Source organism: Pseudopipra pipra, chromosome 3 (assembly GCF_036250125.1).
Source record: "Pseudopipra pipra isolate bDixPip1 chromosome 3, bDixPip1.hap1, whole genome shotgun sequence".
Lineage (NCBI taxonomy): Eukaryota > Metazoa > Chordata > Aves > Passeriformes > Pipridae > Pseudopipra > Pseudopipra pipra.
The window spans coordinates 32,683,475-32,700,565 of NC_087551.1; the positions used below are offsets into that span (position 1 = coordinate 32,683,475).

At 38.4% G+C, this 17,091-nt stretch overlaps 1 protein-coding gene across 3 annotated transcripts in view; it reads right to left on the reverse strand.

Moving 5' to 3' along the window:
- The window catches only part of RASGRP3 (RAS guanyl releasing protein 3), a 59,602-nt gene that overhangs the window by 19,751 nt on the left and 22,760 nt on the right, over positions 1-17,091 (reverse strand). For all 3 annotated transcript variants that reach the window (XM_064648535.1, XM_064648536.1, XM_064648534.1), the window contains exons 2-9: positions 10,756-10,948; positions 9,135-9,241; positions 8,464-8,522; positions 7,208-7,339; positions 5,754-5,901; positions 3,613-3,786; positions 3,089-3,205; positions 2,523-2,798 (exon numbers count right to left, since the gene is read on the reverse strand). In XM_064648535.1, the coding sequence (XP_064504605.1) occupies positions 2,523-2,798; positions 3,089-3,205; positions 3,613-3,786; positions 5,754-5,901; positions 7,208-7,339; positions 8,464-8,522; positions 9,135-9,241; positions 10,756-10,825 (1,083 nt within the window). In that variant the 5' untranslated portion in view covers positions 10,826-10,948. The remainder of the gene's footprint in view (positions 1-2,522; positions 2,799-3,088; positions 3,206-3,612; positions 3,787-5,753; positions 5,902-7,207; positions 7,340-8,463; positions 8,523-9,134; positions 9,242-10,755; positions 10,949-17,091) is intronic.

The window sequence follows — 17,091 nt, forward strand, 5'->3', positions numbered from 1 at the left end:
GATACACAACCACACTTCCAGGGACTAATATGAAGAGAGAATTACCCTGGAAAGGTTTTAGAACACCCACAGCTGTCTACCTAGATATCTATGGCTGTCACCATCATTACATAAACGTACAGCCATGGAATCATGCTAACAGGTAAAAAGCAGAACAAGTTAATTCTAGCCCATGATCAAGTCTTGAATCAATGTTGCATTATGCAGCTTCATTTATTACAATCAGAATAGCTCAAATATAACAAAACCAGCAGATTTATATTATGAATTAATATATCAGAGCATCTTAAGTGATGAACTACCCATCATGTACACAACTACTTCGCATGGTAAATGAAATACACTGAATTAAATACAAAAATACAAATAAGATCCCTGTCATTTTGATGAAAACAAAAAAACCCAAGAAAACTATTTCTTTTTCAGAAAGGAAAACCAGATATACTACATGAACTCAGGTTGATGCAATGATGGATATGAACCTTCAAGATTTCTGCTCCTTTTGGAAAGCAGCCTGTCACCAAAAAGAGAGAACAGCTAATGAAAGTGGCAGCAGCAGTTCAGCTTCCATCTCTCACTTCACATTGTCTAATTTCTGCCCTTCTGGACTTACTGTTTTATTGCTCATTTCCCTAAAGCCTGAGGTTCCACTTCCCCCCACCTCACAGCCAAGTTTGTAAGAAATGACCAGGAAGGGGAAGAGTGTCACAAGAAATCAACTCTCAATCAGTAAAGAAACAAAAAAAAGACAATAAATGTCTGCCTTTATAGTCTAAAATTTAAATTAAGAGAGCACTGCAGTGGTCAACATATGGTGTTTCTCTTCTCTGCCCAGCTAACCAGGATTAGGACTTGTTCCACAAAAGGTGCAACTGGAGAAAGGTTTTCCTATTCCTCCAAATTTTTTCAATCCTCATTACAATGAATCCATGGGTATATCCACACCAACTTGGTAGCTCAGATTCATATTTGTCAGCCTCCATAGAATAAAGTTCTGTACCTGATCAGTTCCAGCATAAATCCATCACAAATTGTAACCACTGCTTACTTTCTAGATATGTATATTTTAGAGTATTTTGAAGTAAGGCATGGAAGGAAAAAATCCAAGGCTCCTCCCAGTGTGACTTCCAGTAAAGGCATTTACCTATAATGAGTTAGGTAATGAGAGTCACCTCCAGTCTGTGACATGACTGAGGAAAAATTGGAATTTGGTTCCCACCTCCCCAGGAAGTGGGGGACAACACTGAGACATTGACTGGTTTGGTAACAGCTATTCAGAGATAATAAAATTATTTCCCTGGCTTTTGATTTAGATTTTTCTCTGTCATCTAAAAGAGAAAAATATGGTCTCAAGAAGTTCATGCCATACAACAAAACAAACAGTGGAAAAATTCTCAAATTTGCCCTATTTACACACAGACCTTGTTTAGTTCTAAGTTTATTTTTAGAAGAATTACAGTGATTTAAAGAAAGCAAATAAATTTTCTTGTATGGATTAGAGATCTGAAAGACAAAATTAAATAACAAGAACAGAAACAGCATGAACTGATTACATATTAAGAAAGTCCTTTATCTAACATGACATTTTTCAGACTACTCTCAGGTGAGCAGGTGACTTTTATTTGCTTGCAAGATCAACTATTTTATAAAAAACAGAACGATTTATTCTTCAAGCTTCACAGGTTTTATTTTTAATTCCAAGATACTAGGTTTTTCCCATGACCTGAACAAATTGTGGTGCTGAATCAAACACTGCTGCAGTTGAGACCAGTGCTAAAATAACTACATTTCAATAGGAACAGGATTTGGCCTGAGGGTTCAGGCTCCACACTTCAATACGTTTTGGAATAAAGTGTAATATTTCTCAAAATGGCATTTTTTGTTTTAGTTAAAAAAAAAAAAAAAGTTTTACACAGCCTTTTTGAGATTTCACTTTCCTTTGGTTTGAAATGGGACATTCAAATTCTTATTTTTAACTTGTGCGTGCAAGTTTCAAACCTCCTCAAATGTCCTCATTAACAAGGAGAAAAGGGAGGGTAAAGGAGGAGCAGTTGCAGTGGCTGCTTAGAAACATTCAAGAACATATCATTTACTGGATAGGAAAGGTACTGTGTCACATGGAAAGCACAGGGGAGCAAGAACAGAATGATGCTCAGGTTGAAATTTCACTTGTGTGTCCAAGTCAACACGTCATCCACTCTTTCACGGGAGACATAAGACTCAATTCTAAGTAGTCAGAACTTAGTTTTTGCTTCTCCTAACATAAATACAGCCCTCTTTCTGTCATTCTTAAAATAATTAATTTATAACAACACTATTGGTGCTTCCAGCCATCACATACTACAGTAACTCTCTTTGACTTCATTAACTTCTCATGTGAACTTGTTTCTGTTTTGAATTCTCTCTGTTTTCTTTTTCAAAACTGGGATAATGATATGCACTTACCTTTATAGATATGAATATTCCTACCGACACTCAACATCTGAATAACAGCAGTGAATTGAAACATGTTCAGTACTTACGGTTAGCAGGTTAATTAAATCCATATTAGGCTCTAAATGATGAGAAGCAGTTTGCAGGGAAACCAGTTCACTCAAGGTGATGGAAAGCTGCTGCATTTTCACTATGTTAACTTTGTTCTCATCTATCCAATCAGGGAAAATGACATGGACAGCAATCAAGTCTTTCAAATGGACTCCTAAAATAGGAATTTTGAAGCCAACACAGTCAGCAAAAGCCTTGCGGTAGTTGCAGTAGTTTCCATTGGAAGAGACCAGCTCTGTCATTTCGTTCCAGTCCTACAAATAGCCAGAGAAGCAAGTCTCTGTGAAAGCATTCATAACATTCCCTTAATCTGTTTTAAATGAGCACATCTCATGTCAGGGTGTCCACAGTGTGATTTCCCTCTCTGGCACAGGCAGTTAAAGCTTATCCTGCTCCACTCAGAGGAATGCAACCAAAGTACCTTTTAGGATGCCCTGCCATGATCCAAGTATTGTGCTGGTGAGACACCTGCAGTGCAGAACCCATCAGACCTCAAAGAGGTGATATTAGGCTCAATATGCCTGTATTCTGGAGTCCACCATACCTTTGTGACTTCTGAAGACAAATGAGAATGAGTTTCTTTCAGGCGAGAAATAGAGCTGTGGCTTAGACCTCCCACAACGGCCATCAGTGTGTTGAAGTTCTGCAGGTGAAGGAGCTTCTGCAGGAGAGATTGATTATGCATATTTAGAAGTTAAGGAAATACATGTATCAGCTATTTAGTGTCACACAACATGCCAAAGGAGACAACCTATCATGGCCAAAGCAGAAATCAGGGGATGCAACAGAATGGTTCTGCATTTTGTTTTTTACTTAGCTCAGCTCAACAAGAAACACACAATAGTGACAGTTGCCAGCTAGCATACAACAAAGAAAAATTGTTGTATAGTTATGTCTACTAGTTAAAAAATGCAGACATGCCACACCTGAACAAATAACCTTCAGTGATGTTGAACAGGCTATTCACTGAGGAAACAGCACAAAGAGCATCAGCTAATTTGTTTACTGCAATCTTTATTTATATTACTACTTTATACTGGAAGGAAAAGACTCATATGCAAGACTTACCTGTGCAACATTGATGAACTTTGTGATTACTTCTCCTCTTTGCTGGGGTGTTGGTTTGCTGAGAACCATGAGCTGGACCCATTTGGAGATACCATTAAATAAAGCAATAGATCTCTCCAAAGTAGGATTGTTCTCCAAGCAGCCATGGATCACATAGCTTTGGTAGTCTGTGAACTAACAGAGAAAAGGCATTTTCAGTAAAATGGCAGACAACAGAAGAATCAATTTGAAACTTTGATCATTTTTTCTTTTTAAAGCTCCTCTTATTTAGAAAGTGACCATGACTCAGGGTCATCAGACCCCACTGCACAACAACTCTTTCTTAAAAGCTGTTTGTTGTTTTTTTGTTTCATTTCTTACTTAAATGTCAACTCACAACTTGTTTGCATGTCAGGAAAGATAGAAACCTGTATATGCATAATGAGCTACTTTCCTCTTTTCCATATTTTACTCAACACAACATTTTATTCTGACATCCTTAAGGCATGATACTCTATAGGCTCCCAAGAATTAAATTTCCCTAAATGTCTGGAAAACATTTTTCAGCTGTCCCTTAAAGAGAGATTTGCAGTAGCTTATGACATAACTTTAGCTTGAGTAGGAAGTTGCTAGCAGTGCCAGGCAAGATGGGATTCTTGGTCTTAGCTGATCAAAACCAGCCTGCTAGAGGACATACAAGGGCAGATGCTTGTCTCAGAGCTGCGGAAAACCAGTATTTTAGTATTCAGATAATTTTAAATGTTTACTGTTATAGTTAACACTGCCCTTCCTTCTCCATTTATTTTTTAAATAGATAAACACAAAGACAGAATTCAGACTAATCACGTTCTACAATTACGTATCTTTGAGAGAACAAGTAGTACAAGAATAATTAACTCTCATTGTTTGCAGAGAAACTTCTGAGACAGCAAAATTCAAGCTAAAGAATTAAAGACAAACTAGAAACAGCAAAGAAAAAAAGAAAATTAATTCCAATTTTGAGTTTTCTTTCTAGAATTCCAAAGGAATTAAAACATTTCTTAAATCTGATTAGAAATCCATGCCTTTTTTCTTGTCCTTCCCTCCTTCTTTGAGGTTAGCATTGCACAGATAATGGTAGGGCGTTTTCCCATGATTTAAAGTCTAGAGTAATTAACCTTTGAACATTATTAAACTACATCAAAAGTTATTCTATTTAGGCTGGTCTCAGGTCCTCATTGATCTCTTTTTCCTTCCTCTCTTGAAACAAACAAAAAACCTCATATATTTTTCTTAGTTTTGGAGTTCAATTTCTTTCATGCTCCTAAACACATTCAAAAAAATCTCATTTGTCATCTTGAGGACTTACTGCTTGCATTTGCCACCAAATACAGCGGCATCATGTGACCCTTTCATATGGATATCTACCAGCAGAAATCAGCAATTTTTTTTGGCATTTGGCTTACACATTTGTTTTGTTATAGCTTCTACTTTTATTTTCATCCATTTTTGCCTCTTGTCCATGTACAATCGTATGTGAAAAGAAGCAACTGTACCTGAATTTCTCTCAGTGCCTATATGGTAGAAGCAGGAAAGAGAAGTTGTGCAGCCTCTGTTCTTGAAGGGTTTCAAGACCCAACTGCCTAAGTCTCTGAGGAACGTGGTCTATCTCAGAGCTGACCCTGCTTTGGGCAGGATCTCAGGCCTCCTGAGATCCCTCCCAACCTGAAGTTGGCAGATGAAAGGACAGTTTCTGAATAAGTGTTTGGGAGTGAAGAGAGACTACAGAAGAACAAGGTATATCTCAGTCTCTTAAAATATTCTTTGCAAAGACTCTATTGTTTTCTGAACAGTAATTAGTTATTTCCTTCAAAGGGAAAAAGAAAACACGTGAAGATTTTTGACAATACTATTAATCAATTGCTGTGACATGGCTACTGTAGCTTTTATCAGTATTTTTTGCCCAGAATATCACCACAAAATTAGCTTTAGTCACTAAAAGCATCAGTTATGAAAAAGGTCTAGGAGGTGCTGGTGCAGCCACGGCTATGTACATCATATGAGGGGTTATAAACATTTACTACATTGGAATGTTGAGGAAAAAAATCATAAATGTTAAACCATGTGAACACTTCTTAAAGACAGGCTCTTAATTGCAAGTGACAAAGTTGTAGGCTTCTTACAGAAATTCTCCTAAAAGATTTATGCTCCAGAAAAGTGAGATGTTCAGCTAGCTCAATGGGCTCCAAATGGTCAAACAGCAGGCAGGCTTTTCCTTTCTTGGAAATCCTCTTCCTCTGTGTAACTCTTCTCATCCAGTCATAGGAAGGACTGCAACAGAATAGGTATAAGTCTCAATCTTGTTTGGGTATATGTGAGTGTAGCCCACAGGTGGAACATATTTGTGTAAAATTACCAATAAACAGACCATGAGTTTTCTGATCTGTGACATCCAGCACATAACAAACACTCTGAGTAAGATCTGTTCAGGAGCATAACAGAAAAAAAAGAGTTTTGGACCCACTGCTGCAAATGATAAATAATAGCAGGTTTCCAACACAACAAAAGGACAACTAATTTTTCCCCATGGTATAGGAAGCCATAATTAAAGATGCTTTGGAAATACCAGAACAGTTAACACCAAATTCTGATACAGAATAAAAATATAATTGCATAACATCAAGGATTAATTTTCACTCTGTAAGATCACAGGTCCCTGAAATAATGGAACAACAGAAACAGCCAAACAACTAACAAAACAATAAGAAGTGGGTGGAAAAAGGCAAATCATTTGCTTGCAAGCAATGGAATAATTCCTATCCATATACAGTAAAAGCACTTCAAAGAGCAGAAGGATGTTATCCTTAAAAATGGTTAATTTTTAATGTTAAGTAGGTCAATATTTTAAAACGAAGATTCAAGAGGCAATATTCATGTGATTTCATTGGTACTGTTCTTGAAGGAAGTCTTGCAGCCTTCATTGACATTAGTAGTGCTGTCCTTCCAGGTTACTAGGACATTTTTCAATAAAGAATAATCACCATGCACATATATTCTAAAAGAAAATCTAAAATATCAGGTGAGATACAAAAGCCTACCTGGTGATTTTTAAAAGGTACCTTTTGTTTCAGCGTGTCAAGGAAATAGTAGTGTAATCATTTGGATGCAATACAACTACAAATGCGAATGCTAAAGATTATCCAGTTAAATCATAGAAAAGAAGTACACAGAAAGCCACTACAAAAAATAACAGATTACTGATGAAAGAACAAAAAAGCTTCCCTGAGAAAATCTAAGATTTACAAAGCATATCAGTCACTGCATTAGTTGTTATTCTGTATGAAAATGTATAGAAAAAAAAGTAACTTTAATCACTTAATTGGCACTAGCTTTGTCAGGAAAATAATTTATTTCCTGTTTATATGAAAAACTTACACACAGATGAGTCTTCTCTTTACAGTGAAACTGTAACTAGAATTTCAAATTTTTAGTAGCTTCAGATTTAAAGACAATATATTTTGCAACTGCTTTTTTGATCTTTCAGGATCAAGATGACCCTTAATATTTTTATATTTTGTACAGAACTAGAATTTTGCTGCTACAGACACAAAGATGTTGTAGCTTATGACATCCTTACATGCTGGAGATATCAATAAGATGGATGTGATCGTCATATCCGAGCTGGCTGGCTACTTCTCGAAACTCTTCAGTCAAACGAATCAGCCCAAGATCCAAGTTAAACTCTGCAGGAAATTCCAAAATCCAGTATCTGAAATCCATAGACAGCAGTTAAGAGATGCCCAGGGACTTAGGCATAACGTTCAGTGGCTGCATACATATACATACATTTTATTTCATAGGTCACATTTCAGACCCACTTGTCTTTGGGCAGAGTGCAGACTACCTCATCCTATTGCTTCTGTAATTATCTGTGACACTGAAGTGGCAAAAGCCACCTTATCTTACAATTTTCTTTGCTTAACTCACCACTGCACAACAAAGCAGCATTCTATTGAAATGCAAAATTAAAATGATGTCTCAGGTGACACACACAAAAATGTCTTAACTCATGCTGTCAGAACACCCAAATGACACTTGCACTTAGCCCTTGTTCAAGTGAGACACTTTGTTTGCTCAGAAGAGATTTTTCAATGAAAATGAAAACGTAAATTTGAGTGGCAATTCTACCACAATAACTGTGTAAACCAGATGTAATCCATGTAAGCTTACATGTAAACCATATAAGCCTCCTCTGCTTTAAGAGGGCATGGAAAAGGCTTTATCAGTTCTGCTCTTCATAACTCCTTTCTTCTCAGTGATGAAACTGTAACACAGTTGTTTGAAGGAAGCAGGTTATATCATGTTAACTTCAAAATTCTTGCTTTCTCTTTTACAGGGAAGTGTTCCTACACAAGAACAGCCTAACACATGAAAGCTTTCCCATAGAAACAAGGTCAGAGCAGTCAGTGAAAGGTTCAGAATACAATCGACCTGTAACAACTTTGGCATTACTAACACACTCCTGTCATCATAAATTATGTAGGGATTGTATGAACTGAAGTCCAGAAACAGTCTTCCTTTCCCACACTGGATTACATCTGGAGGCAAAAGATGTCTCTCCTCTGTGTGGCATTGAACCTCTCTCCCTCTAAGAGATATCACACCCATGCGCCAGATAGATCACAGCACAAGTTTTTAGTCAGCTTTTTAGCTCAATGCTGTTACGTGTCTTTAAAAGTTGGATGGCTCAACTTAGTTATTTTCAAGACATAGAAATTCCCTCTTCACTGCAGACTAGGGATCAAGTAAAAACCCCACAAACAAGCTAAATAACGTTGTTAGTATTAGCAGAAGCATAAAACCAAAATGCTGGAGGACCAGAAGTGCATTTACCTCATGAAGTAGCAGATTTTCAATCTGAATTCGTTGCAGTTCTCCCCATTGGCATCTCTATATGTATGCTAATTAAAGAAAGCTTTGTGTGCCTTGATTCAGTAATGTTTTTATTCACTGGAGACTGACACTAAACCAGCTGAATTAAAACCAGTATCTTTTCTTCTAGAAAAAAACATAGTATGCTCTGATATTTCATTCACTTTCACAGCATCTTAGGGGACAAAGACTGTTTTCTGGCTGCCAACCTTTTTTCCCCTAGCAAAAATGCCTCTGTTTTACTATTCTGAATATTCTGTTGAAAAGTTTCTTGCCAGCTCTGGGTAACCAAATATGATAATACTTATAATTTAAGAGGTATAAATCACATGTAAGTGCTTAGATACCAATCATAGTTCATAGTACTTCCAGCCTGCTGTGATACATTTGAAAAGTTATCTCGGCCACATATTTGCAGTTATTCAAAGTTAATGAGTCAATATTCTTGTACATATGGAAAAACTCTACAAGCAGTAGCATAAAGAAGCTCATAAACTTCCATCTTTTAGGCTGAAAAAAAATTAACCTCTAAACCTTGTTTGTCACTAATTAATTGACATATTTTTACGTGCAGTCACAGAAACAATCTGCTTTTGATGCTGTAATGTGGATTTGCAACACTTTGTGAAAGGATATGTGGACAGGAGTTTGCCAGCCAGCTCTGTCGAAGGCAGATACCAACGATGCATTAAAAGAAAGGTTCTTGGCAAATGGCTGGAGCACTGGTTTCCTTTGTCATCTGCAAAAGACAAACAATGAGTTAACCACATTATAACAGAAGGGAGCTTTTATTCTTCAAGCAGAGTCAGTAGAAGGGATAAAAAGTTAAAAAAAGTTGGCTCGTTGTCTACCAAAGAGGTAGGAAAAAAAAGCAAAGCACAAAAATGCTCCTTTAGCAGTAACTATTGCTAGAATGCAGTGATGGTTATTTAAATGGAGAAAAAACCCCAAACCAGTGTAGATAACTGGCCATAGCTAAAAACATGGACAGCACTATGCTAAATGTTATACGAAGACACTGCCAGTAATCCACAGAACATATCCAAAATTAGCCCACCAAAAGAGAGGGGAGATGATTTATTTATAACCACTTCCAATATTTATTTTATTGCAGCTTTATAGCTTTAAGTTAACAACTAAATTGTTAAAAAAGGAATCTGCATCAAGGGATGCAATGGCAAAGCACCTCATATCTGTGCCGAGGGTCCCATCTCCAGCTATCTTACAGAGACCCTTGTGCCTTTGCAATGTAGACACTGAAACAACACAAAGGGTTATTCCCTGGCAGACTGGACTACCATTAGTTCCCAACAACTGCAATGTTAGATTATTCTCTGTCTGTCATTAGAAGACTGTAGATGATATGATGTATGAAACAGGAACAACACATGGACTACACTTGTCAAGAGTGTGTGTCTACAAGAAGAGCCACTATTTCCAACAGCCAACAAGTGTATGGGCTCTGCCAATACTTTCATTAAGTTCTAGAACAACAAGTTTGATGGTGGTCTACAGAAATGGATATTTGCGGATTCACCGCAGTCAGTAGCAAGATCTATCCATCCCTCAATTATTTTATCTCGCTCACCTTTAGATACTTGTTTCTCTCCACACAGGAAAAAAATTAATACCTCATTCCAATCAAGATCTGTCCTGTATCTCAAGACAACCTAAATGTAGCTTTGTGAATCAAAGTTCTACTTCAAAGCATTTAAGCCCATCCATGAACTCATCTGACTGCAATGTGATATATATCATGATTAATGGTGTTATGGATCAAGGTCTTTTTCATCACTTTCCCTCAGACCTCGTACATCGCATTTTAATAAGAGTAAAAAGATTACATGAGCCTTAAGTCATACTCTTGCCAATTATTGCATGATAATTCAGAAAACCTTTGAAAAAATGACTGGTCAGAAACACAGCTGTGTAACTACTCAAGACAATGCCAGAAAGAAAGATCAATGCCAGAAACAACTCCTTGAATAATTCAACGAAACATTTCTCTTGGTGAAGGCCAGCATTTTAAAAACCACCATACCCACCATTGTGCATTATCTCATTAAGAAAATTTAATACAGTATGCATGTGATTAAAATTCTGGCTTGTGTGATTCTGGGACAAATTGAAACATGGAAAATTTTGCAGAATAGAAATGCTGTTTGCCAAGAGAAAGACTGGCTAAATTAGAGAACAGCAATATTTATAAGATTAATTTCAAGAACAAGAAAACAAAATATTGAGAAAGCATACCAAACATTTCAATACAAGTGTTCAAAAGCTCATCTAATGTTGCAGACTTCCCAAGTGTGTTTGACCCCATTGTCCTTTAATAGTTGTCAAAAAATAAGAGACATTTTCACCAAGTAGAAGGATGCTTCTTCAGATGCCTAGATTTTTCACTTTATTTTGCTGGTTGCATTCTTAGTTGGACTTCAACGAAAATCTGAGGAAAGCAAAAAAATCATAATTATATGACTATATGTTCTACGACTATATGGAAGACTTATCAGGATGCAATATTTACAGTTCAACTCATCTTTTCTGCAAACTGCTTTTTCCCCACGATACAGAGCATGTGAAAGATTGCTGTAAGTTTTTCCTACATTCAAACTTGTGTTTCTAAGTGTTGTCCAATTGTTTGTCCACTTGCACAAAATAAATCCACAGCTAGGGTCATAAAACAGAAACCAGATGGTAAATGAGGGCATGCACATGCAATGACGCACATTTTGTTCAGGTCATTCTTATTTACACTTGATAAGTCACTTTTTGTAATAACCCCGCTTTTATGTTTTTAAGCATAACCATTTTTTCCCCTAAGGTTACTGGTTCATGGTAATGCTAATGGTCTTAATTGGCACAGACTGCATAAGTGTTTAATGAAGTTCATAGCAAACATTAAACTAGGAGGCAATTTTTTAAAGGACCTGAAGATCAGCCCCTGAAGCTTTTAAAAATAAATCTTCCCGCAGTAGCTGAACAGTCACTGAAAGCTGAACACATACAGAAACTTCTAAATTTAACTGTACATCTTCTATGCATTTAAATATCAAACATCCATTTACCTGAAGATGCACAGAATACTTTGTTACAAGTTTTCAGTAATAATTTTACAGGTTTTATTTAAGAAAGAGAAGAAATCAGTATTTTATTGTCCGTTTGTGACTGAGCCCCCCTAGTGCCTGACCATAACAAGTTTTTGAAATGTGACAATAAAAAGTACATCCAACAACTTCTCTAGGAAAAAAAGCCAAGAGTAGAACTAAAAGAGTCCTTGAAGTGAAATAATAAAGGAGTTTGGGAAATTCAGTTTCAGAAGTCATTGCCTGTAACATTAACTTTTTAATGTTGGTCATACAAAGCACTAATGAACTATATACCTGCTTTAATTCATCCACAAATACCAAACTTTTCAAACCCACCATATCACAGACCTTGTACTGCAAACTCAGTCTTGGTAGGACCGGGATCCTTCATCCTTTTTACTAACCCACCTTGACCCCTCCCAAAGGCCAATGTTACAACGAGTACAGCACTCTCTGAGCTAGGTCTCTGTCAGCTTGCAGCCCTGGAAACACCACTGTGGTCCAGCCACCCAAGTGACACCAGGCTATGGCAGCTTTGCTGACCCTGCTGTTACCACCTCAGCCACCAGCTCACACCCACGGTGTGGGCAGGTATGCTCCTTCTTCAGCAAAAGGATGGGCCAACGTATTCTGACACAACTTCCACCTCCTGGAAGGAGGAGAAGTTGCTGCCCATTCAGGATAGGTCTGCACTACTGAGCTGACCATGCCCACACTGGCTGCCAGGTGCTGAGGCCAAACAGCAGAGGTTAGCCTGCAGCTACATCAGTGAAGTCTCTCAACCTCCCAGGCAGAGTTGGCATACGGAAGCTGCTCATCTGATCCACTTAGGAGACCACTGACATGTCAGGGATGCTCTAGCAGTACAGCACACTGCATCCCAGCTCCTGGAAAAGTGTCCTGCACTGAATATTTATCTATAGACCCAGCTTCAGAGTCCTGTGGTGTTGAGGCTGCTCTAAGCATGCAGCAGTGTTTTGCATGGAAGACCTTCAAAATATACCATTCAGCCAAGGATGCAAGCCTTATGAGGACAAGCTGAGGGAGCTGGGGTTGTTTAGCCTGGAAAAAGGGAGGCTGAGGGGAAAGCTTATCACTCTCTACAACTATCTGAAAGGATGCTGTAGTGAGGTGGAGGTCAGTCTCTTCTCCCAGGTAACAAGCAACAGAATGAGAGGAAATGGTCTCAAGTTCCACCAGGAGAGGAATTTAGATTGGATATTAGGAAAAACTTCTGCACGGAAAGGGTTTCCTTTGAAACAGGCTGCTCAGGGAAGTGGTTGAGTCACCATCCCTGGAGGTATTTAAAAAGCGTGTGGATGTGGCACTTGGGGACATGGTTTAGTGGTGAACTTGGCAGTGCTGGGTTGATAGCTGGATTTGATGATCTAAAAATTGTCTGTTCCAATCTAAACAATTCTATGATTCCATGCTATTGTTTTTCAATGTGTTCCTACATCCAGGTTCTTTCTGATCCCATCCAACAATGGATATAGCCATGACGCTCTTTTCCTTGAAGCTGAGAGAAGGACCCCGGAGGACACAAACACAGCTCACCGAACAGTGAGTTTCTGTACGCCAGTGCACACACAGTGCTGCAGGCCAAGTCAGCCGACAGAAAACTAGAGCAGAGAGGTACAAGCATTAAATCCTGCCCCTTCCTCCTAACCAGAAGAAAGCACTTTCCTCTGAACTTGGTGGTGCAGAACCACTTCTTGATAGAACGCTGTTTTTCCAGAAGTCACACAGAGCTCCTACCTGCCACGAATTGAGGGGAAATTAATCCTTTCACACATCAGTAAGCAGTCAGAGCACTCATCTAAGAAAAAGGGAGAGGTGGGTACACACCTGGGCTCTGGTCCTTGGCTTTGAACCCGTTCTCTGCATTGTAGCAGAAGGCATTGTAACAGCTAGCTCTGTGGGTAGGCTGGGCAGCCTCAGCCCTTCCTGCAAGAGCTGGGCTATCATGCAAAACCTAAAGTTTTCTGAAGTGAACCAGAGATATATGGCTCTCTAATTTACTGGTCAGGCCACACGAGCCATGGTTACCCTAGGTTCAGTCTCTTTCCAAGACTGTTTATTTAAAGTGGAAAAAAAACTAAGTAGAGTATTTGCTTGGTTTACTTACTTTGAGAGTTAGCCAGCAGCTGAGCAGGGTTTTTCAAGATCACAGCTTTGCACTTTGGCAGCTAACTTTTGCTAGAATCCCACCTTGGGCATGTTTTTCCTTTTTGTCCATCCCAAAATCCTCCTCTGAGTGCTTAAATTACTGGCGTGATTTTCACAGAGCCAGCTATCTAGCTTCATCTGACTTAGTGTTTTTTTCAAGAAGAAAAAAATAAAATAGTTTTTAATCAGCTCTTTAAAAAATAAAATGGAGAAAAGCTATTGCATTTTCTGTCTATCCCTTGAAAATTGCTGAGCATGAAATGTAGGAATGGAAAAGATTTGATCTGACTTTTCAGTTTTGTAAGTATTACCATCCTCCATAATAAAGCATAGAAGAGTATCACCTCTGTCTTCTCTTGACAACAGTATAAAGACAGCCATGTAGTAATCAACAAGTAATTCTCAATGTAAAATTGCAGGTTTGCACTGGTTTTTTTTCAATTATGCGACAACTACTTAAGTAGCACATACCTAGGTCCTGACATTACAGTACTATCCTCTAAACAGCCTATCTGACCCCTAAAGGTCAGAGTATTATTCTAATAATACTTCTAAAAGAAGAATAAAATATTTCCACTGGATGAAGAACTGGCTGACTGGGTCTGAGCCAAAACCTGCCATCACATCCCTTGACTTCAGACTCCAACAACCACAACCATTACATCATTTGTACGATTAAGCACCGCTGTTCTACTAGGACAATAAGCAACTTGTCTGTATCGTGCCACAACAGTATCCAACCACACTTGCAGAGATGGATGAGTAAAATACAACTATAAATGTCATCCACATAAATTAAATAAATTATGTTCCATCAATGGTTCAATGCAAGAAAAGCACAAAAATAAAAATAAAATAAAATCATAGCAGAGTTTTTCTACATACAAAGAATTAAAAACGTTTGGAATATGTGGCTATTATTAAAAAAATTGATTTCCAAAGGTGTAGTTGGAATAACCTAGAGAATCTCTGCCCCGAGCTGCTTCCCAGTGTAACTCTGAAACATCTCATTGCCATCTGGCTGTTTCAGGAGGATTCATTAAAGCTAGAAAAGAAAATCAGAACTCACTCAATATGTCAGGGAATGATTGCATACTATAATGAAAAATAAATTTCCCTTATAATGGAATTACAAATCCAACTAGGTTTACTGATGTTAACAGAGGCTGTTAAGGACACAGGAGGCACAGAATCCTCCACAGTCACCCATTCTCATTTCTTTATCAGGCCACTTAAAATTACAGTCTCTACTGCAAGCACCCCTCCCAGTGCCAGAAAGGGATTTCAGAGCAGTAGTCAGGAATGGGTGAAGGATACAACAGCAGAAATATGATCGATATAGGCCTTAACACTCCCTTGAAGTTAACAGCTTTGTCTAAGAGACCCTCCTTTATTTAGGTAGTAGATACAACCACAATATCCCTGTGAACCAAGTGAGGGTATTAGGCATGTCATGCTTTATTTCATGAAATATTTCTATTATGGGATGCACATTCCTACTAAGGGGGAAAACAGAAACATCCGTAGTGATGTGCTCAGAAGTTAGAAGTTTGTTATGGACTAAACTACAAAACAGAGAGTCCCTTCCAAGTCCTGCCATCACCCTGACTGCCACATGCATACAATTACTTTAAGCAGATGGCTTTCCTTAGTACTCTTGTGCAGTGTAATTGCATTTTTTGTTCGACATTTTGAAAGTCTTGAGATGGTGCTATTGTGGACTGTCTTGACAGATAACTTAAAACAAACGTGTAGGCTGTGAGCTCCTCTGACAGATGTGGTCAAGTGTAATACATTAGTTTTTAGAAGAAGCAGGATACCCTGCCAGCAAACTTGTGGTCTTGTGCAAAAGCACCAAATGGTATGAACAGGGTGTCAGCATGAAGCCAAGTTTTAAATGTTGCCTTCTGTCCTTAGTAAAACCAAAAGACATCACTATTACTGCTGGAGACTAGTAAGGGGACATCCACACCTACAAGCTACAGCAGTTTAACTAATATTAAAATGTCAAGCCAGTACAAATCCCTGTGTGGGCACTCTTATATGGATTTCAAGCAAGTTATATTGGTTACAGATTCAAGCTAACCCAATAATTTGGTTTTAAATAGGCTTAAATTTGACATACAGAGTAATATTTGTTTAGTAAAATGAAATTTAAACAGCTTTTTAGCAAGGCCAAAGTAAATGTACATGTAGCATTTTCCCCATTAATTAAAAGTGAGCTATTTTCCTTCTACTTAGGGACAATAAATAGAGCCACATGCAAACAGTCCAACTTTGACACAGAGGCACCTCTATGAGTCTCAGTTCATCCACAAACTTTCCAGAGGCTTGCACACACGAGACTCATATTCTTTACAAGATTAGGACATTCTTGGGGCTTTAAGTCAGACCTCCCCTCATCTCCCCCTCCTTGGAGCCTACACAACACTCCACTGAATGCTTACATTAAACAACTTCCACTTGGCTGCTGGAGGAGTGCTAAATGTGAGCAGCTGAACAGGGAAATCAAATCAGTAGCAGTATGCAGAAAAAGAAGCTGAGAAGAAATCAAGAGTCTCATGAGAAAATTTAAGGGTAATTTCCCTTGCTATAACTTTTTCTGTCATAAACTTATGTCCAGGGCAAGCTTTTCAGGACAGAGTTCACCTGCTACCTTGTAGATATAGTGGAGGCTATTGCAGTAAGACCCTTTCTTATGATTAGTCTCCACACATATTAGTTAGTAATTACCATAATAAGAATCCCAGCTGGAACACGTAAGTGGTGCATCTCTGCCTACACAAGTGCAATCAAGACATGTGTTTGGGCCCAAGTCAACACAGGTCTTAAATTGCCTGCTGCATGGTTCCTGGAGTTTATTCTCTCCCAGGAATCACGTATTTCCTGTAGCTGGTCAGTACCAGTTTATTTATTAACGTACAAACAATCTGTTTCTGGAAAACTTTGATCAAGTGACATATATGATCAGGTTTCTCCAGTGTCTGACACATGATGAAGCTGTGCTAGGTAGGAAAGGGCAGTGATACTGGGCTATAAGGCAGCCTAATGCCACCACTTCTGTCCCAGTCTGTGACCTCAACATCACATGCAGCTGGCTGCAGGATAGCACATCTGGCTTCCAATGATGTTTGTCATGTGGAGCAAGGACACAGAACAAGGGAGAGATTGTGGCACTGCTCCATGAAATAAGGGAGGTGAGGGGGCAGGGGAGGAACAAAAATTACTCATGAGAGTATTGGACTCATCTGATGTGGCTTCCCAATATTCATTCACCTTCTCTACACACTTTCAGATAGTAGTTATACAATAAACCACAGCAAGTGTATGC